This window comes from Muntiacus reevesi, chromosome 3 (assembly GCF_963930625.1).
Source record: "Muntiacus reevesi chromosome 3, mMunRee1.1, whole genome shotgun sequence".
Taxonomy (NCBI): domain Eukaryota; kingdom Metazoa; phylum Chordata; class Mammalia; order Artiodactyla; family Cervidae; genus Muntiacus; species Muntiacus reevesi.
In genome coordinates this window covers 251,062,146-251,078,200 of record NC_089251.1, presented here as the reverse complement: position 1 = coordinate 251,078,200, position 16,055 = coordinate 251,062,146, and the positions used below count along the sequence as shown (strand labels likewise).

Below are 16,055 nucleotides of genomic sequence, written 5' to 3'. Positions count from 1 at the left end.
ATTGCTCAACTATAGTATTTTGGCAGTCTTTTTGTTCTCAGTTCTCTGTGATTTTCAGAAAATATCAAATTCCTTTGATATTCTGTGTAGCAATTCAATTGGGCTTAATTTTTATGGCAAAGCCAGGATGATAATGACTTTAAAAAATAACAGGGTGCTATGCCATTTTTCACATAATTTATTCTTTATGAAGATTGACCCACTCCCATCTTGAGAGTTGTCATCTTACTTATCTATTTTACTTGCAACCCAATAGTATAATGACTTCTGTTTTTTTCAGGGATACTTTTGAAACTATAGTGCTGCCCTGAATAGTAATCCCATCACTTTGAGGGAACTGTTTTTAAACTTTTTTTCCTTTGTCACTTTCCCATGTCAGTATAAAATTATATATAGCATGTATAATAATAACCTATAATACTTTTTATAGTAGTGCATATATACCATAACAATCAATTTCCTGTTGAATATTTAGATATTTTTTCTTTTTTATTTATGAATTTCAAGAATAAAACTACTATATTGAAAAGTATGAAAAATTTAAAGGTTTTTATTACTTATTGCTATGTGCACACATGCTTAGTCCTCCAGTCGTGTCTGACTCTTTGTGACCCCATGGACTGTAGCCCACCAGGCTCCTCTGTCCATGGGATCTTTCAGGGAAGAATACTAGAGTGGGTTACCATTTCCTCCTCCAGGGGATCTTCCTGACCCAGGGATCAAACCCATGTTTCCTGTGTCTCCTGCCTTGCAGGTGGATTCTTTATCTGCTGAGCCATGAGGGAAGACCATACTTATTGTCCTCCATGTGTATTGCACTAATTTGTATTCTCACTAGCAATGTAGTACACAAAAGTATTTTCACAAAAACTTTTGATTAAGTTATGTATCTTGACACTTTAAATTTTGAATCTTTGCCAATTTTATAGAAAAAGTATAACTGTTGTAACTTGACAGTTTTCATATATTTATATGAAATATGAAACTTTTTCCCATCAGTATTTTCTTTTGTTAATTTCCAATTCCTACCTATTGCTCATTTTTCCTAATTAATTTGTAAGAATTCTGTATGTTTAGGATTTAACACTTTGTCAGCCAGGTGTGTTTATATTTTTTCAACTTTATTTTATTCTTAATTCTTTGTATTATTTTTGAGATCTAAAATTTTTAATTTCTTCTAGTCAAATCTCTCAGTATTTATGGTTCCTTCTTTTGGTATTATGGGTTGAGAGACTTCCCCTTAAGAGATGAGATAAATTTTCAGTTATATTTCTTCAATTCTTTTATTATTTTACTTTTGACATCTGAGTTTTTAATTATAAAAATATTTTAATATAATTTTCAAGTAAAGTAAATGATGATTTAGTTTATTATGTCATTATTCATTCTTGTACTGAAACTTTTCACCATTTGTATTTATTTTTTTTATTTGTATTTCTGATAAGAATATTAGCCAGAAAAAGAAAACAATGTTAGCTGAAATGAACAACTGAAAGAAATAGAATTGATCTTACTTTTACTGATTGTTTTGGTTAAAGGTTTGGTAGAAAAGAAGACCAACATTTGAACATAAAGCCACTGACTTTTTGAGTGAAAATTTAGGATTTATTTGATAATATGTGGGATCTATGCACTCTCATATTACTGACTATTATAATTAATATTCAGACTTTTTTTCTCATAGTATTTCATGTTAAGATAAGAAATGTATCTTGGCAGGGTTTGAGTAATCTGTCCCACATTTGCAGTTCATCAAGAGATGAGTATATTTATCTCCTTATTCAGCTTGCAATTAACTTTGATGTATAATGTGAGAAAAGAGTCTTACTTTCTCCAAATATGTGACTAACTGAATAATTTATTATTTTCTGACTAATTTGAAATTATACTCTTATTAAGTACATTTATTCACACACATCTATACATATGTGTATATACACATATAAATCTGACTTTCTACTCTCTTTCATCAACTTTATGAACCAGTATCATACTTTTAATTATTGTAGCTTTAAGATATATTTTAATATTAAGTAATCATATATTTATAATCATGTTCTCACAAGAAAGAATGATTCAAAATATTTTTAAAACATTTAAAAATGAGTTTAAAAATATTTTAGAACTTTTAGAACATTTAAAAGCAAACTTTAAAATTACTTTTTAGCATTAAGTTTTTGTCATACAGAAACAGTCACTTCCACTTATTACCAGTAAAACCTAATTAAAATTTGTATTAAAATATAACACTTACACTTTATACTAGAAATTACTATATTTTTCATAAATGTGGGAAAGTCAAATTCTGACTGATACAGCTGTTTACAAATCAGTTACATTTAGAGGCCACTTTCCCATTGTCTCTGTTGCCCAATGCAGGAAGAACAAACAGGCTTCCTGTTGGAGGTGATTCTTGTTGTTTTTTTTTTTTTTTTTTTTTTTTAAACCCAGAGCTTTTACTTAATTTTCCTTCCAGTTTTATCCAGATACAATTGACATACAGGACTGTATAAGTTTAAGGTGTACAGCATAATGATTTGATTGAAATACATCATAAGATGATTACCACAATAAGTTTAGTGAACATCTGTGATCTTTTATAGAAGGCAAGAGGAAAAGGGGATGACAGAGGATGAGATGGTTGGATAACATCACTGACTCAAAGGACATGAGTTTGAGCAAGCTCTGGGAGGTGGTGAAGGACAGGGAAGCCTGGCGTGCTGTAGTTCATGGGGTCTCAGAAAGTCGGACATGGCTGAGATACTGAACAACAACAACAAATGATCTTATATAGATACAGAAGTAAAGACATAGAAAAAATATTTTTCCTTTGTGATGAGAACTCAGGATTTACTCTCTTAACAACTTTCTTATTTAACATAGAGCAGAGTTAATTGTTATGTTGTACATTACATGCCTAGCACTTACTTGTCTAATAACTAGAAGCTTGTACCTTTTTACCACCTTCCTCCAATTCTGCTCCCACCTCCCACCTCTGGTCGCCACAAATCTAATCTCTTCTCCTATGGTCCTTGTTAGACAAGTGAATGAGGCCAAATCTCTAGTGTGTCGCTGTTAATCTTGACTCCTGATTTAGACCTGGCTTTCTGTGCATCACTGTTTTGACCTTGGCTTTTGCTGTAGTCCCTGGTTCCTGACTGTTTGGTGTCTGAACCACAACCCCATGTTGACAGTCCTTTGTCCATAGTCACAGACTTCTTGGCTTTCTTGGTTCTACCTGTAGGCTCACCTCCCTGATTCACCGAAGTCCTTAGATGGCTCCACTGTGCCAGGAAGAAAGGTACTTCTAGCCTGCTGACTTACCATGCCTGTCTCTTCATATGGTGATGCTTGGCTCAGACATATTAATTATACATGATAAATGTTATGGAACATGGAGTTGCATTTTAACTCCACATACAATTTATCTGCACACTTACAGTGTATCTTTAATAGCTACCTGTCCCATCTATTAAAGAAATTTAAGATTTCATCATTTTGTTTCATCCCCTCCCACCTCACCAACTTTGGTTTCAGCTGTGCTGTGGTTCTTCCATCTTCCTGTGTCTTGAGATATATTTGTATCTCTTATAAGAAAGATAAATAATAATAGCCATGATGACAACAATAAGACAGGACCAAACAAAAATACCAACTAAGAGAAAGGAAGAAAAGGGAAATAAGATCAGCAAACTAAGTTGACTTTAGTAACACAGCTGAAGGAGAGTAACTTGGTAATGTGTGTATACTAAGTCACTTCAGTCATGTCATACTCTGTTACCCTATTGACGGTAGCCCTCAAGGCGCCTCTCCATGGGATTTCCTAGGCAAAAATACCAGAATGGGTTGCCATGCCCTCCTCCAGGGCATCTTCCTGACCCAGGGATTGAACCAGGATCTGCTGCACTGGCAGGCGAATTCTTCACTGCCGAGCCACCGGGGAAGCCCAACTTGGTAATAACAGTGACCAAATAGCAAAGTAACTTGGTAATAACAATGGCTGTTTCTAGACCTCATATGAAGTTCTTTTATAGTGTCTGTTAACCACTAATTCAGTTTGGAAGACTTAGATGAATTTAAGTGTGTCCTTCAAGCATTTACCAAATAAGGTTGACTTGTAATATTTATAAACTGCTCTACCACCTACCATACCACTTCAGGTCTTAGAAGAGTAACACTTCAAAAACATACATATTTTTGGGAATATTTTGTAGTGTTTAAAACTCTACACATTTTTTTTTGTGTGTGTGTGTGTAAAAGAATTCAGAGGGAAGATTTTTGTTTGCTGTTGAGCAATGACATTCTGTGAGTACATATTAAGAACAACAGTGATCATTTTGCACTTTTTCTTGGCAAGTATCAAATTAGGATGCTCAGAGCATTAGCTATCTAGTTACCATATGCCATGTCTTTGTTTTTGTGCAGTGTATTCTCAAGCCTTCCATCAATTCAGAACAATTAATTATACCTCTTTGTATGGAGAAAAGCAGAATAGTACATTTCAAATCGTTAAAGACTAATCAAAATTTTTGAAAGCTTAGCTTTCCAAGCAATTTTGGGAAAATAAGTGGTGTTTATGATCAGTCATAAATGTGAGGAGATGCTTCTATGAATTGGAATTAAATGGGTGTTACTAACTGATGTACCAATAAAAGCAGTTTTCTTTTAAGCTTCAGACAGTTGGTCAATCTATTGGTTTGCATTTCAATGGCTTATTCATTCTATATTTTATATTTCCATTAGGTTCTCTTCATTGCAGCTCCATAAGGCATTTGAAAGAGGAGGTAGATGAGATGTGGGACTGAATTTGGTCTTCAAACCTTTTGTTGTTGGGAGAAGGGCAGTAGGGTTCTGGGTAAGATATGCAGGCCAGTGCACTAAGCCTATGAGGAAAGTGGGTGGAAAACATAACCAATCTAACCAAACCAAATGTTAACAAACAAATGTTCTGAAAACTCTAAAGTAGTAGTTCACAAGACCCCTAAAACCTTTGCAGCCTTGGACTTATTAAAGGACCTCTAATTCTGTGGTTCTTAACCCTGACCAACAGTTAGAAGTCAGATCCCCTGCACAGCCCCTCCTCCCACCAGTTATGATTTAATTGGTCAGGGTGGGGCTAGGGCATAAGTAGTTACCTAAAGCTCTGCAAGTGATCCCAGTGTAAAGAACAGTTGCTAGCAACTGCTCTGCTCTTATGAACACCTAGCAACATCTGTAGACTGAAGTATTACTGCATATATACATGTGTCATGTATTACTTTTGCTCTGTAATCTATGGAAACAATAACTCAGATACAAATTCATTAAATGTTTCATGGAGTTAACAGAAGCTTTTTTGTATTTACATGCTTTCTCATCTATGTCCCATCATGTGGACATTTTCAAACTTGAAGAGTTTGATAACCTTGGCTATGATCTTGGCTATGAAGGGCTGAGGGTGCAGTTGAGATTGTGGTTAAAACAATCACCTTTATAGGTGGTCAAGACTATTTCTTGGCTAAATCACAAGCCCTGGATAATCTTACTTTAAAGTGTTGGGAAGAGAGCTCTTAAACACAGAGAGGGTAAAAGAGATTTGTGTGATGCATCCTTGCTATGATTCTGAGAATGGAATGAGATTCTTAGCTCTGGCTCCTGCTTTGGGGAACCTTGAGTGGCTTCTTTGAGAAAGTGAAAAGAAGACAGGATAGATTCCCTTTTGCTTTGAGGCTTCTTACGTGCCTCTGAAATATGTCTCCCTGGGGCAGGCCAGGTTTCTCGAGTGCAGTGAACATAGCTCTTTCTTTCAAGGACCTGAAAGCTCAAGACTGCAGAAGTTAGTTCTGTCTACAGCTTAAGTGGACCTTGTGGGTGGGACCTGCTTTCTGGGTGTGTTCTGTGGCATCATGTTCAACCGAGGAATGTGCAGAGGAGGCTGCAAGCCCAACATCCTGGCTCAGAAGTATATCTACCTATGGTTCTCTCTGTAGCGGGCACAGGTCAGTTCCATTGCTAAAAAGACAGAATTGCTTTTGGCCTTATGTCTCGATCTTTTTAAATATTAAAAATCATAGCTGGGTGTCAAATGCAAAAGGTACTTCTGTGCAGAAGGCACTGGGATTCCTGTACTTCTCAAGAACAGTTACACTTAAGATATCTGTGATAGGAAAAATATTATGACATAAAAATACTCGAAGCAAGAAGAGTCTGCCACAATCATAAGAAACTCATTCCAGATTTTAACAACCTTATTAAAGAAGCTCTTACTTTAATTTATTAGAAATCTCTCCTGTTGTAGATCATTTCTTGTTTTTTTTATCCTCAGGGAGATGAATACAAATTGAACACCATTCTCCATGTGGTATTTCATTATCGACCTGGAGGCATTTGTTAATTTCCTATTTAAGTTTCTGTCTCCAGCAATAAATAGGCCCAGTGTTTTTCTCTTCTTCCTTCCCCTGTCTCCTCCTTACCTGGCCTTCTGTGAAGCTTTGCTGGTGTGTGTGGTGAACTCCTGAAGACCTCTGGTAAAGTTATTGGGCAGAGTACTTCATTTTTATCTAAGTACTCCCTTCTTGGGAACTTCCCTGGTGGTCCAGTGGTTAGGACTCCAAGCTTCCACCGCAGGAGGCATGGGTTTGATCCCACATGCTGAGTGGCCAAAAAAAAGAAAAGAAAAGAAAATTAGTCTCTTCTTTGCACTCCAAGTCCATTTCCTGAAATGAGAACACTTTCCTATCTACCTATCTATGTCTCAAACATGGCGATGCTACCACCGTGTGAATGGCCCATGGTTCAATCGCAAAACAGCTACAAGGGAACTCTTATTTCCCACTCAGAGTTTGTCCCCTTCCTGTGTCCATCACTCAGTGAATCTCTGCACTGGATGCATGGAGTTATTTTTTTACTCCTCTATTAATAGCATTAGCAACCTTACATCAAATGAATCAGCTAGTCCTATTGATTCTACCTCCTTAAAGTCCTTTCCATCACCCTTCCCACCAGTAGCCACCATCCCAGTCTAGAGGTGGTATCTCTCTCACCTGGATCTCTTATTTCCTGCTCATTCTTTACATTTAAGCCATAAGAACTCTTTCTAAAATGAGGAATCAGTCACATTACTCCCTTCTACCTTCTAAAAACCCTCTGGTGACTCCCCCTTCCTCTATGGTAAATTCACAATTCAGAAACCTGGTGACTAAGCACCCTTTTCTCAGCCTCCCGCTGCTCCGTTTTGCTCCATCTCTGGCTCTTCCGTAGAGGACCATCTTCAGCTTCTTTCGTTTCCTCAGATTCCCCAACTTTCCATTGCCTCCGAGTCTTAAATACTATTCCCTCTTCCTGGGACACTGATCCTTTGGCTGGCAGCTTAAAAATTTCACTCTCCTTGAGAGATCCACCCCCACACCCCCACCCCCATACTGTGTTCCACAGCGCCCTAAGTTTCTCTTGCTACTGTACTCACTTGTGATCATTGCCTGGCTAGCAAGATCTACTTTTTGCTATCTTCCATTCTTAAGCTTTCATTCTTTCTATAATATGAGAGTAATATGTCCCTTTATCCAGTTATTCTTAGTTCTCTTCATCTCCTGCCATTAATTTAAACCTCAATTTTGGGCTCAGCTTTCTTAATTTTCTTAAGTTGGAAATTAATCTAGAGGATTAATGTAATTAGGGAAGTATGCAATTGTATCAACTCTTCTGACCTCTCATTAGATGAATTATATCAAATTTTGAGTTAATTTAGGAGAATATTCCCATAAATAGTGTGATGAAGACATGGACAAAGTATGTTTTACCATGCATTATATTTAAAAAACCATTAAGACTTAATGAAATGAATCCTTCTTCTCAGCTTTTAAATTGGAAGGTTAACACCACATATATCAATATAATTATCTTTTTCTCCTCTAGTTACAAGTTTATCAGGTGAATGTAGAGAGTTGAAAAGAGGGTGAAGAGGGTTTACTGTATTTTTGTTTCCCTTGGTCGTGACTGAGCATCCCTATGTCTGTTGTTTTTTTGTGGCTTTGACTATTTTGGCAATGAATACCCCATAGTCTTGGTGGCTGATTAACTCAGAGTTGAACTGTGGTGGATGAGGCCTTCTCCAGAGATACAGACCATCACAAAGATAAGAGCAGAAACGCTTGCCTTTTGCAGAGTGGATTTTCAAGTCCAGTCTCACAGGGTCCACATCACTAATATATAACCACCAGAATACATGCCATGATATTCTCTTTCTTCCTTCCCATTTTAAGGCTTTTTTTTCTTATTTATGAACTGTATTGATCTTACTAGTGACTAAGCTCTTCATCATCTTAGACAATTGGTCTCATATGAGAATCATTTATGAGCATTTAAAACCAATTAAAAACCAAAGCTTCATACTGATTGATTCAATCTTCTCAAGTAATTCTCACCTGTAGCCAGAGTAAAGAACCACTGATTTAGGTCACAGGATGCACTCACTGATTTATCAACCTTCTTTTTTTAAAAAAATTTTAAGTGTTTTTTATCAACCTTCTTGATTTTCTTTATATGTTTACTTTCACCTTCATCTCACCCTTCCCCATTCCAGTAAATGGTACTTCCATCTGTACAGTTTCTCAAATTAAAACCTGAGATTCTTTATCTTTCTCTAGTCTCCCACCCCCAACCAGTGCGTCAGGAAGTACTGCAAACTCAACATATCCATCTATTTCTCCTTACCACCATTGCTTTCTTTTAACCCAGACCATTGTCTTGCCTTACCTGGACCACTGACATTTCCTAAATGGTCTCTCCTAATCCAACCCTATCTCATCTTCCACAAAGTTCTTAACTTTTAAAAAATAGTCTTAAACTTTTATTGTAAAATATTTCAAACTTTTAGATAAGAATAGGCATCAAGGTTTATAGAGTCTTAACATTGTACTATATTTGCTTCAAAGTTTTTTGTTGTTGTTGTTTGTTTTGTTTTTTAGCGAGAAAAAATCGGTTGTTAGGAGCTGAAGCCTCACCCTCCCTTTCCCTCATGCCATCTCCTCTCTTCTTCCCTGCAGCTAACCAACCATGCATATCAGTTCAGAGTTTATTATTCTCATGCATGCAGTGTACTTTGCTACATAATATTTAGCATTGTTTTTAAATATTGGTGGTATTGTATAGATGGTATCAGATTGTAGCACTTTGCTTCATTTAACATGTTTTTTATATTTGTTCATGTTAATACAAGAACCTTTAGTTCACTCATTTAAATTGTTCTAGAGTATATCAAAACAAGACATCATAATGTATCTTTCTGTTGGCCATTCAAATGACTTTCAGATTTTTTCTTTTCCTAATTGATGTTGCAGTAAACATCTGTACATCTCTCTCTGGTGCATGTGTAATAGTACCTCTAAATATATGTCAAGAAGTGAAATGTGGGGTTTCAGGGCCTTTTTAACTTTCTAATATTTTGCATAATTGCAATATAGTTTTTAGAAAAAAAGTTCTATTACTCAGGAAAAATGTTGTGGAACACCTCCAGTATGCCAGTATGAAGTAGTAAATGAGAGACAAAAGCTTTTCTGTCTTAGATCTTATATACCAGTGGCGGGAGAACAAATAAACTAAGATGATGCTTTCAGAGAATACTGAGTGCTGAAATGAATCATAGCATCCTTCTGCTTCAAGATCTTTGGTGATTTTCCATTAGGAACAGTGCAGCTCCTGCCTGGTCCTGTTAAGACTTGGCACCACCTGCCTCCTGCCTTCTTCTTCCATTCTCCCTTTGGCTTCCTGTTCTCTTGCCTTTGACTTTTGAGTTTGGGGAAACTACTAAGCTTTTTCTTGCTTCTGGACCTTCACAAGTGCAATGTTTCAGCTTCCTGGAAAGTGTTCCCCACCATTCTTTGACTGACAAATTATTCCTCATGAATCAAGTCTGATTTTACTTGTCCTGTCTTCAGAGAGACCTTCCTTGATCCCCAGAAATTGGGTCCCTCCTTCTGAGTCTGTCTCATGGCACCTTGCTCTTTTACTCACTATCAGTTACCACAATACATGGTATAGATTTACAGGCCAGTCACCTGCCTCACCTGCTACACTGCATGTGCCCTGACGGCAGGGATGACGCAGCCTGACACGTGGTGGCTCCTAAGTGAATGAAAAACAAAAAATAATAATGCAAATTAGTGTTTTTCTGAAAGTTTGGTTGCAGGCTCATTTTGAGCAGGAGCTTTGGTTTTGCTTGGCTTTTGGTTTCTGTCTCTCCTTTAGGGCTCCACTCTTCCTAACTAAGGGTTTAGAATGGCCTCCAGAAGTCCTGGACCAGAATCAGGCCTTAGTAGGGGAGGGCTCCAGTCCTTTTGGTTATGGGGATAACACAACCCTCGTAGAAGGCCAACAGTGTTTGCTCTGGGGGCGCTCACCTCGTCCACAGCCAGCCTCAGTAGGCCCTCAGTCAGGTGAAATTCATAGTTCTAGATGGTGGTAGATGACAGTGCTTTGCTTCTTATTTTTAAGTCTCTTTCAATGAGGAAATGTCAAGAGCACTGGGAGAAGCCTCAGTTCAGCCCCTAGCTTGAAACAGTGAGCTTGGATTCAGTTCGTCTTCTTCCTTGGAATGCTTTTAGCCCCCATTACCCTGTCAGGAGCCAGTCTTTGCTCTCTCTCTTTCTCTCTCACTCTCTCCTTTCTTCTTTCTCTTTCTTCTCACCCTCCCTCCCTTCCTTCTTCTCTTCTTTCATTCCTTCCTTTTTCTTGCTTTCCATTTGAAAGTAAATTGAAGGTATTATGACATTTCTAGCATGCATATCCTAAAGATAAGAACATTCTCCTACATCATTACAATATCACTATCACACCCAAGAAATTATATATTGACACATGATATTACCTAATATATAAAGTTCTTTTTCAACTTTCTCTAGTCATCTTCCCCCTAAATTGCACAACACTTTTCAATGTCATTTAGGTTTCAGATCTCTTCAGTCTTCTTTAAACCAGCACAGCCCCCATGCTTTATTTCATCTCTCATGATACTGACATTTTTGAAGAGTCTAGGTCAGGCTTCTGATAGAACAACTGATGATCTGCATTTTTCCTAATTTTCTTTTCCTGAATGATCAGATTCAGAGGTTGGACAAAAGCATTCCACATTCTTGATGATGTTGTGTCTTTCTTATGGCATCACATCAGGGAGGCAAATGGTGCTATTTCATCTCATTAATGGTGATGCTAAGTTTGATCATTTTTAAAATCTTATATCCATCAGATCTTTTAATAAAAAGACATCTTTTCCTCTTTGAATTTAATGAGGAATCTGTGGGATAGCACTTTGAGACTAAGTGAATAACTTGTTTAACAGTAATTTTTCACCTAATGGTATTGGCATGTATTGATAAATGATACTTGCTTGTATCCATTATTGCATTGGTAGTTGCAAAATAGGTATTATATAATTTTATCATTTCTTCTATGTTTTTAGTTAACATTCTGTAAAGAAACCTGTTACCTCCTTCCTCCCCATTACATTAAAAACATTTTTAAAAGTATTTAGAAAGTATCAGTATGGGCTCATACATTTTTTTCCACAGGATCATTTTGACTGGAAGAAAAGTAGTGCTTTTATGCATTCTTTTTCATAAGGCTTAATATATTTATCATGTATTTTTCTTATATAATACTTTGTAGCCAGTTGTCTATGTGAAATAACACATTTTAGTAAATAGCATAGTGTGAAGTTCTACACAAAACACTTCCCCCTTCCCCAGTTTTGATATGTTGTTATGGTGGGGTTTAAAGTTTCTCTTTTCATTTACCGTGGTTAACAACTATGGGGGTGATTTGTTTTCATTTATAATCCTTTGGTGAATTCAACATGCAATCAAATCTGTTTTTGTTATTAAAAATCGGTGAGATGAGGTTCCCAATGATAAGTTCTTATACACAGAAATAGACAAAAATACACTTCTTTCTCCTTCTTCTTGACAACCAGGCATAGGCAATTAATGCCCTCTCTTGTCTTATTTTTAGGATCGAAGATTCAATGATGAAATCGACAAGCTAACTGGGTACAAGACGAAGTCATTACTGTGCATGCCTATCCGAAGCAGTGATGGCGAGATCATCGGCGTGGCCCAAGCGATCAATAAGATTCCTGAGGGTGCTCCATTTACTGAAGATGATGAAAAAGTAAGACTTTGTGCATTTTGTGATTTGTACTCTCCTTCTTGATTACTGATTGCTATTCTCTGTGAAAAGGACAGGAATTATGTGAATAGATGTTGGATTAGACCATTCATGAATCAAAGAACTTTTTCTCCTATTATATGAAATATAATGGGAGCTTTTTTTGCCATATCATAGAATGTAGTATAATTGAAAATAATTTCAACTTCATCTTCACCTTAACTTGCTTTTCATTGCAATCCCCAGTAGTTTTCTTGTTATTCCATAATCTTTATATTTCTTATAAATGAGCTTTTTAATTGAGGATCATAATACTAGCACACACAGCCCAAGGGAAGATAGGGGAGATAAAAAGATTACTGTGTTTCTGAAACTCAGCCCTTTTCTTATATTTTTATAACTACTGTGAAGAATTATTTTCGCAGTCCTTCTATAAAAATCTCAATAAAATGAATGTTATTTAATTGTTATTCCAAATTGCTAGTAAAAAGGACATTATTTTTGTCCCTGAAGAGCAGTTGACCTTGGCAGAAATGATGTACTCTTTGCTCTGAAATGTTGAATTCTCTCACCAGTATTTTATCCACCAGCTCATTTTAAAAGAGAGAGCTTCAAAGAGCTGAAGTTCTGGTTTCGAATCTCTTTCCATTCCTGTTGAATAGAACCTGGTGGAATATTTATAAAATCTGTGGCAAAAGCAAATATCGAATTAATTTGTTTCAGTTTATGATTGCCATACTCCTGTTTGATTCTAAAAAACACTTTATAATTTAACCTTCTGGCTGTGAGATTCCTGTTTGCCAGTGCAGATTACTAATGCATTAAATTAATACAAATGTTCTGGTATAAAAGGTCAACATAAAATATGATTATAGGGAAAAAGATTTTTAAGAAAGTCTTTTTTTGAGAGGTCATTTCTCTAGTCAGATTTACATAGCCCAAATCCCAGAAAAGGTTGATAAACTCTTACTGTGTGATAGGACCTCAGGCAAGGTCTTACCCGTTTAATACATCAGCTATAGTGTGTAAGGTACTGGGGCCATGAGAAGCAAAGGTAAATTCCAGATGTGCTATGCTCTGTGGTTTGCACAAGGAGGAAGGGGAGGTCAGCAATTAGCTATTCTAGGACTGCTGTGAGTGCCTAGGAAGGGGAGGGCGAGGCTCCCTTGAAGACTCTGAAGAGGCTTCTTGGAGGAGATGACCTCTGAACAGACCTCTGAAGAAAACTGTGTTAAGACAAAGTTAGGTGAGAAGGTGACGCTGTTTAGGAACACATAAAATGTAGTCGACCTCATTCACTAAGCAAATATTTCCATGGAATGTGCAGATAGAACAAACATTTTATTTTACTCCTTTTGTACCAAAGATGACAGAGTCTTATAATAATATACCTCCTATAAGGACTTATGGGCTTCGCTGATGACTTGGATGGTGAAGAATCTGCCTGCAATGCAGGAGACACAGGTTCAAGCCCTGGGATGGGAATATACCGTGGAGAAGGGAATGGCTACCCACTCCAGAGTCCTTGCCTGGAGAATTCCATGGATAGAGGAGCTTGGCAGGCTGCAGTCTGTGGGGTCACAAAGAATCAGACACAACTGAGCAACTTTCACAGGAACATACTAAGGACTTATTGAAGGATTTGAGTTTGGTCTTTCCAAACATAATAGCGTCTCCCAAATAGTTGAGTTTATCTACAGATATTAGTCTTGCCTTGACTCTGTCTCCTTCATTTAAGAGAATTCCATTATATATTTTAATTTTCATCTCTGATTGCGTTTATGTTAGACTTATTTGCTGAACTTTTCTCAGTGGATTTGTACTTAGAATCTAGGACTTAATAAACTCTGGATGATTCAAAGGGAAGGGCTGCGGAGGGCCTTGTTCCTGCCTTGAACAGCATCAGTGCTTAGCTCTGCTGAGAATGAGGGCTCGGCCCAAGCTTCAGCTTGGCTAAGGACAGCAGCCTGCTTTGGGTTAGCCACTTAAACTCTGACTTTCAGTTTCCTCTTTGGTCAACTAGACTGCCTAGTACTCTACAGCATGAGAGTTTAATAAGGTCATCACTAACAAATACTTTGCAAAGTATAAGAAACTAGGCAAATGTAAACATAAATTTTTTAAAAAACTAACATCTTCCCCAAAGAATTTCAAAGTGTTCTTCTATATTTGTCACTTATTCCCAGGCAGCTTATTTCTTACATTTAAATATTAGAAATTTACTAAATTTAGACATTTAAATAAAAGTAGCATTTTATTTTCCAGGCTCCACAATTTCCTCACCTGATTAAAAAACCTTACCCTAGTCTCACTTCTTGGAAAGAAACCTCTATCACCTAGGGCACATAGGTTATATTATTACAGGTGACACCTGGATGGAGAGTATTTTTTATCTCAAATGCTCTATCTGGTGATTGTTCTTTACTGCAAGAATTCTATGGTAAACCAAACAGGAGCGGGGAGGAAGAAAAGCAGAAAACAAAATCTAGAAATGATTAACAGGCAAGAATAAGATCTAGATGCTTTTTTTTTTCATGTAAGAGAAACGTTGTGGCACAGTGGGTGCATACCGGCCAGGTAGGGAGTATGGTGGTGATTTGGTTGCTCAGTCGTGTCCAACTCTTTGCAACCCCATGGACTATAGCCCACCAGGCTCCTCTGTTCATGGGATTTCCCAGGCAAGAATACTGGAGTGGGTTGCCACTTCCTCCTCCAGGGGACGAGTGTACTTGGGCAAGTAACTTAGCTTCTCTGTGCTCCAATTTCCTCCTTTTAGGAGAGAATATAATAAAAATACTTATCTCCTAAGACAATAGGGGAATTAAATGAGAAAATACAAGGAAAGAACTTGGAGGAGCACCTAGCACTTAGTAAGTCTTCGTAAAAGACTAGCTTGTACTGAAGCCACGTTCATATATGTGAGATACAGTCAGGTCTCAGTTAAAGAATTACCTTTGTATAAGTCTGTAAGTTTTTATTAAGCACAATATATATGCCAGTTCCACTGTCAGAATTTCAACAACAAAATTAGGGCTATACTTTGTAAATTTACAGTTCTCTTGTGTTTATGACTGTTTATGCACATACTGTTTTACTTGATTGTGCAAGATTATGCTTATACCAATTTGTATTCTACTTTCTAATTTAAAATTATTTCTTACATATGTGTCCACATACAGATGAAGCCTTCATTTGCCATTTTTAGGGATTATAAATTTTCTTCTTTGTCTGTATAATCTAGCTTGCTTAGTCCTTGCCTTATTACTGAAAATTTGGGTTGTTTCTAGTTTTTCACTGATTCAAATAACTCCTGAATGAACATCTTGAACAAATTTTCTTTTGTGTTATTTCCTTGGGGTGTATTCCAGAGGCTGAAATTACTGAGTCAAAGAGCAAGAAAAGTTTTATAGCTCTTTTTCCAAGTTATCAAAAAGCTTTCAGAAATATTGAGCCCATTTATAATGGTAGCAGCATACCCATACCTCTCCTCACAGAGACCTGCCAACTTTGTTCAATTCACATTTAAAAACTCAAATTAGTTTTCCTTAGTCTGCCAGGCAGGCTTCAGAGAACCTCCTCCCACATTTACCAGTATCAACTCCAGCAACAAAATTTTCATTGTTGCCTACAAGTAAGGAAACGAGGGCGGGAAATGAAAGCGCAGTGTTCAATGTCGGTGAGGGGCACCAGACCAGACAGCCTTCAAGGCTTGTTCAAGTCTTTGCCTGGTGTGGATTAGCAGAATGCCTTCTGCTAAGGTCAATTCCTCCTAGCGTTGGACCTCCTGGGGCTGTTGTGAGGAGTTAAGTAGATAACAGATGTAAAGGTCTTATCAATAATGAACTGAAATCTCACCATCTACTCCAATCCAAATGAATAAAATTTTAACTATATTTGTTATTTTACTTTGTACATAT

At 36.9% G+C, this 16,055-nt stretch overlaps 1 protein-coding gene across 1 annotated transcript in view; it reads left to right on the top strand.

Annotated features, from left to right (window-relative positions):
- PDE11A (phosphodiesterase 11A) overlaps positions 1 to 16,055 on the top strand; it is a 426,109-nt gene that overhangs the window by 42,484 nt on the left and 367,570 nt on the right. The window contains exon 2 of the mRNA XM_065929000.1: positions 11,983 to 12,141. Coding sequence (XP_065785072.1) covers positions 11,983 to 12,141 — 159 coding nt within the window. The remainder of the gene's footprint in view (positions 1 to 11,982; positions 12,142 to 16,055) is intronic.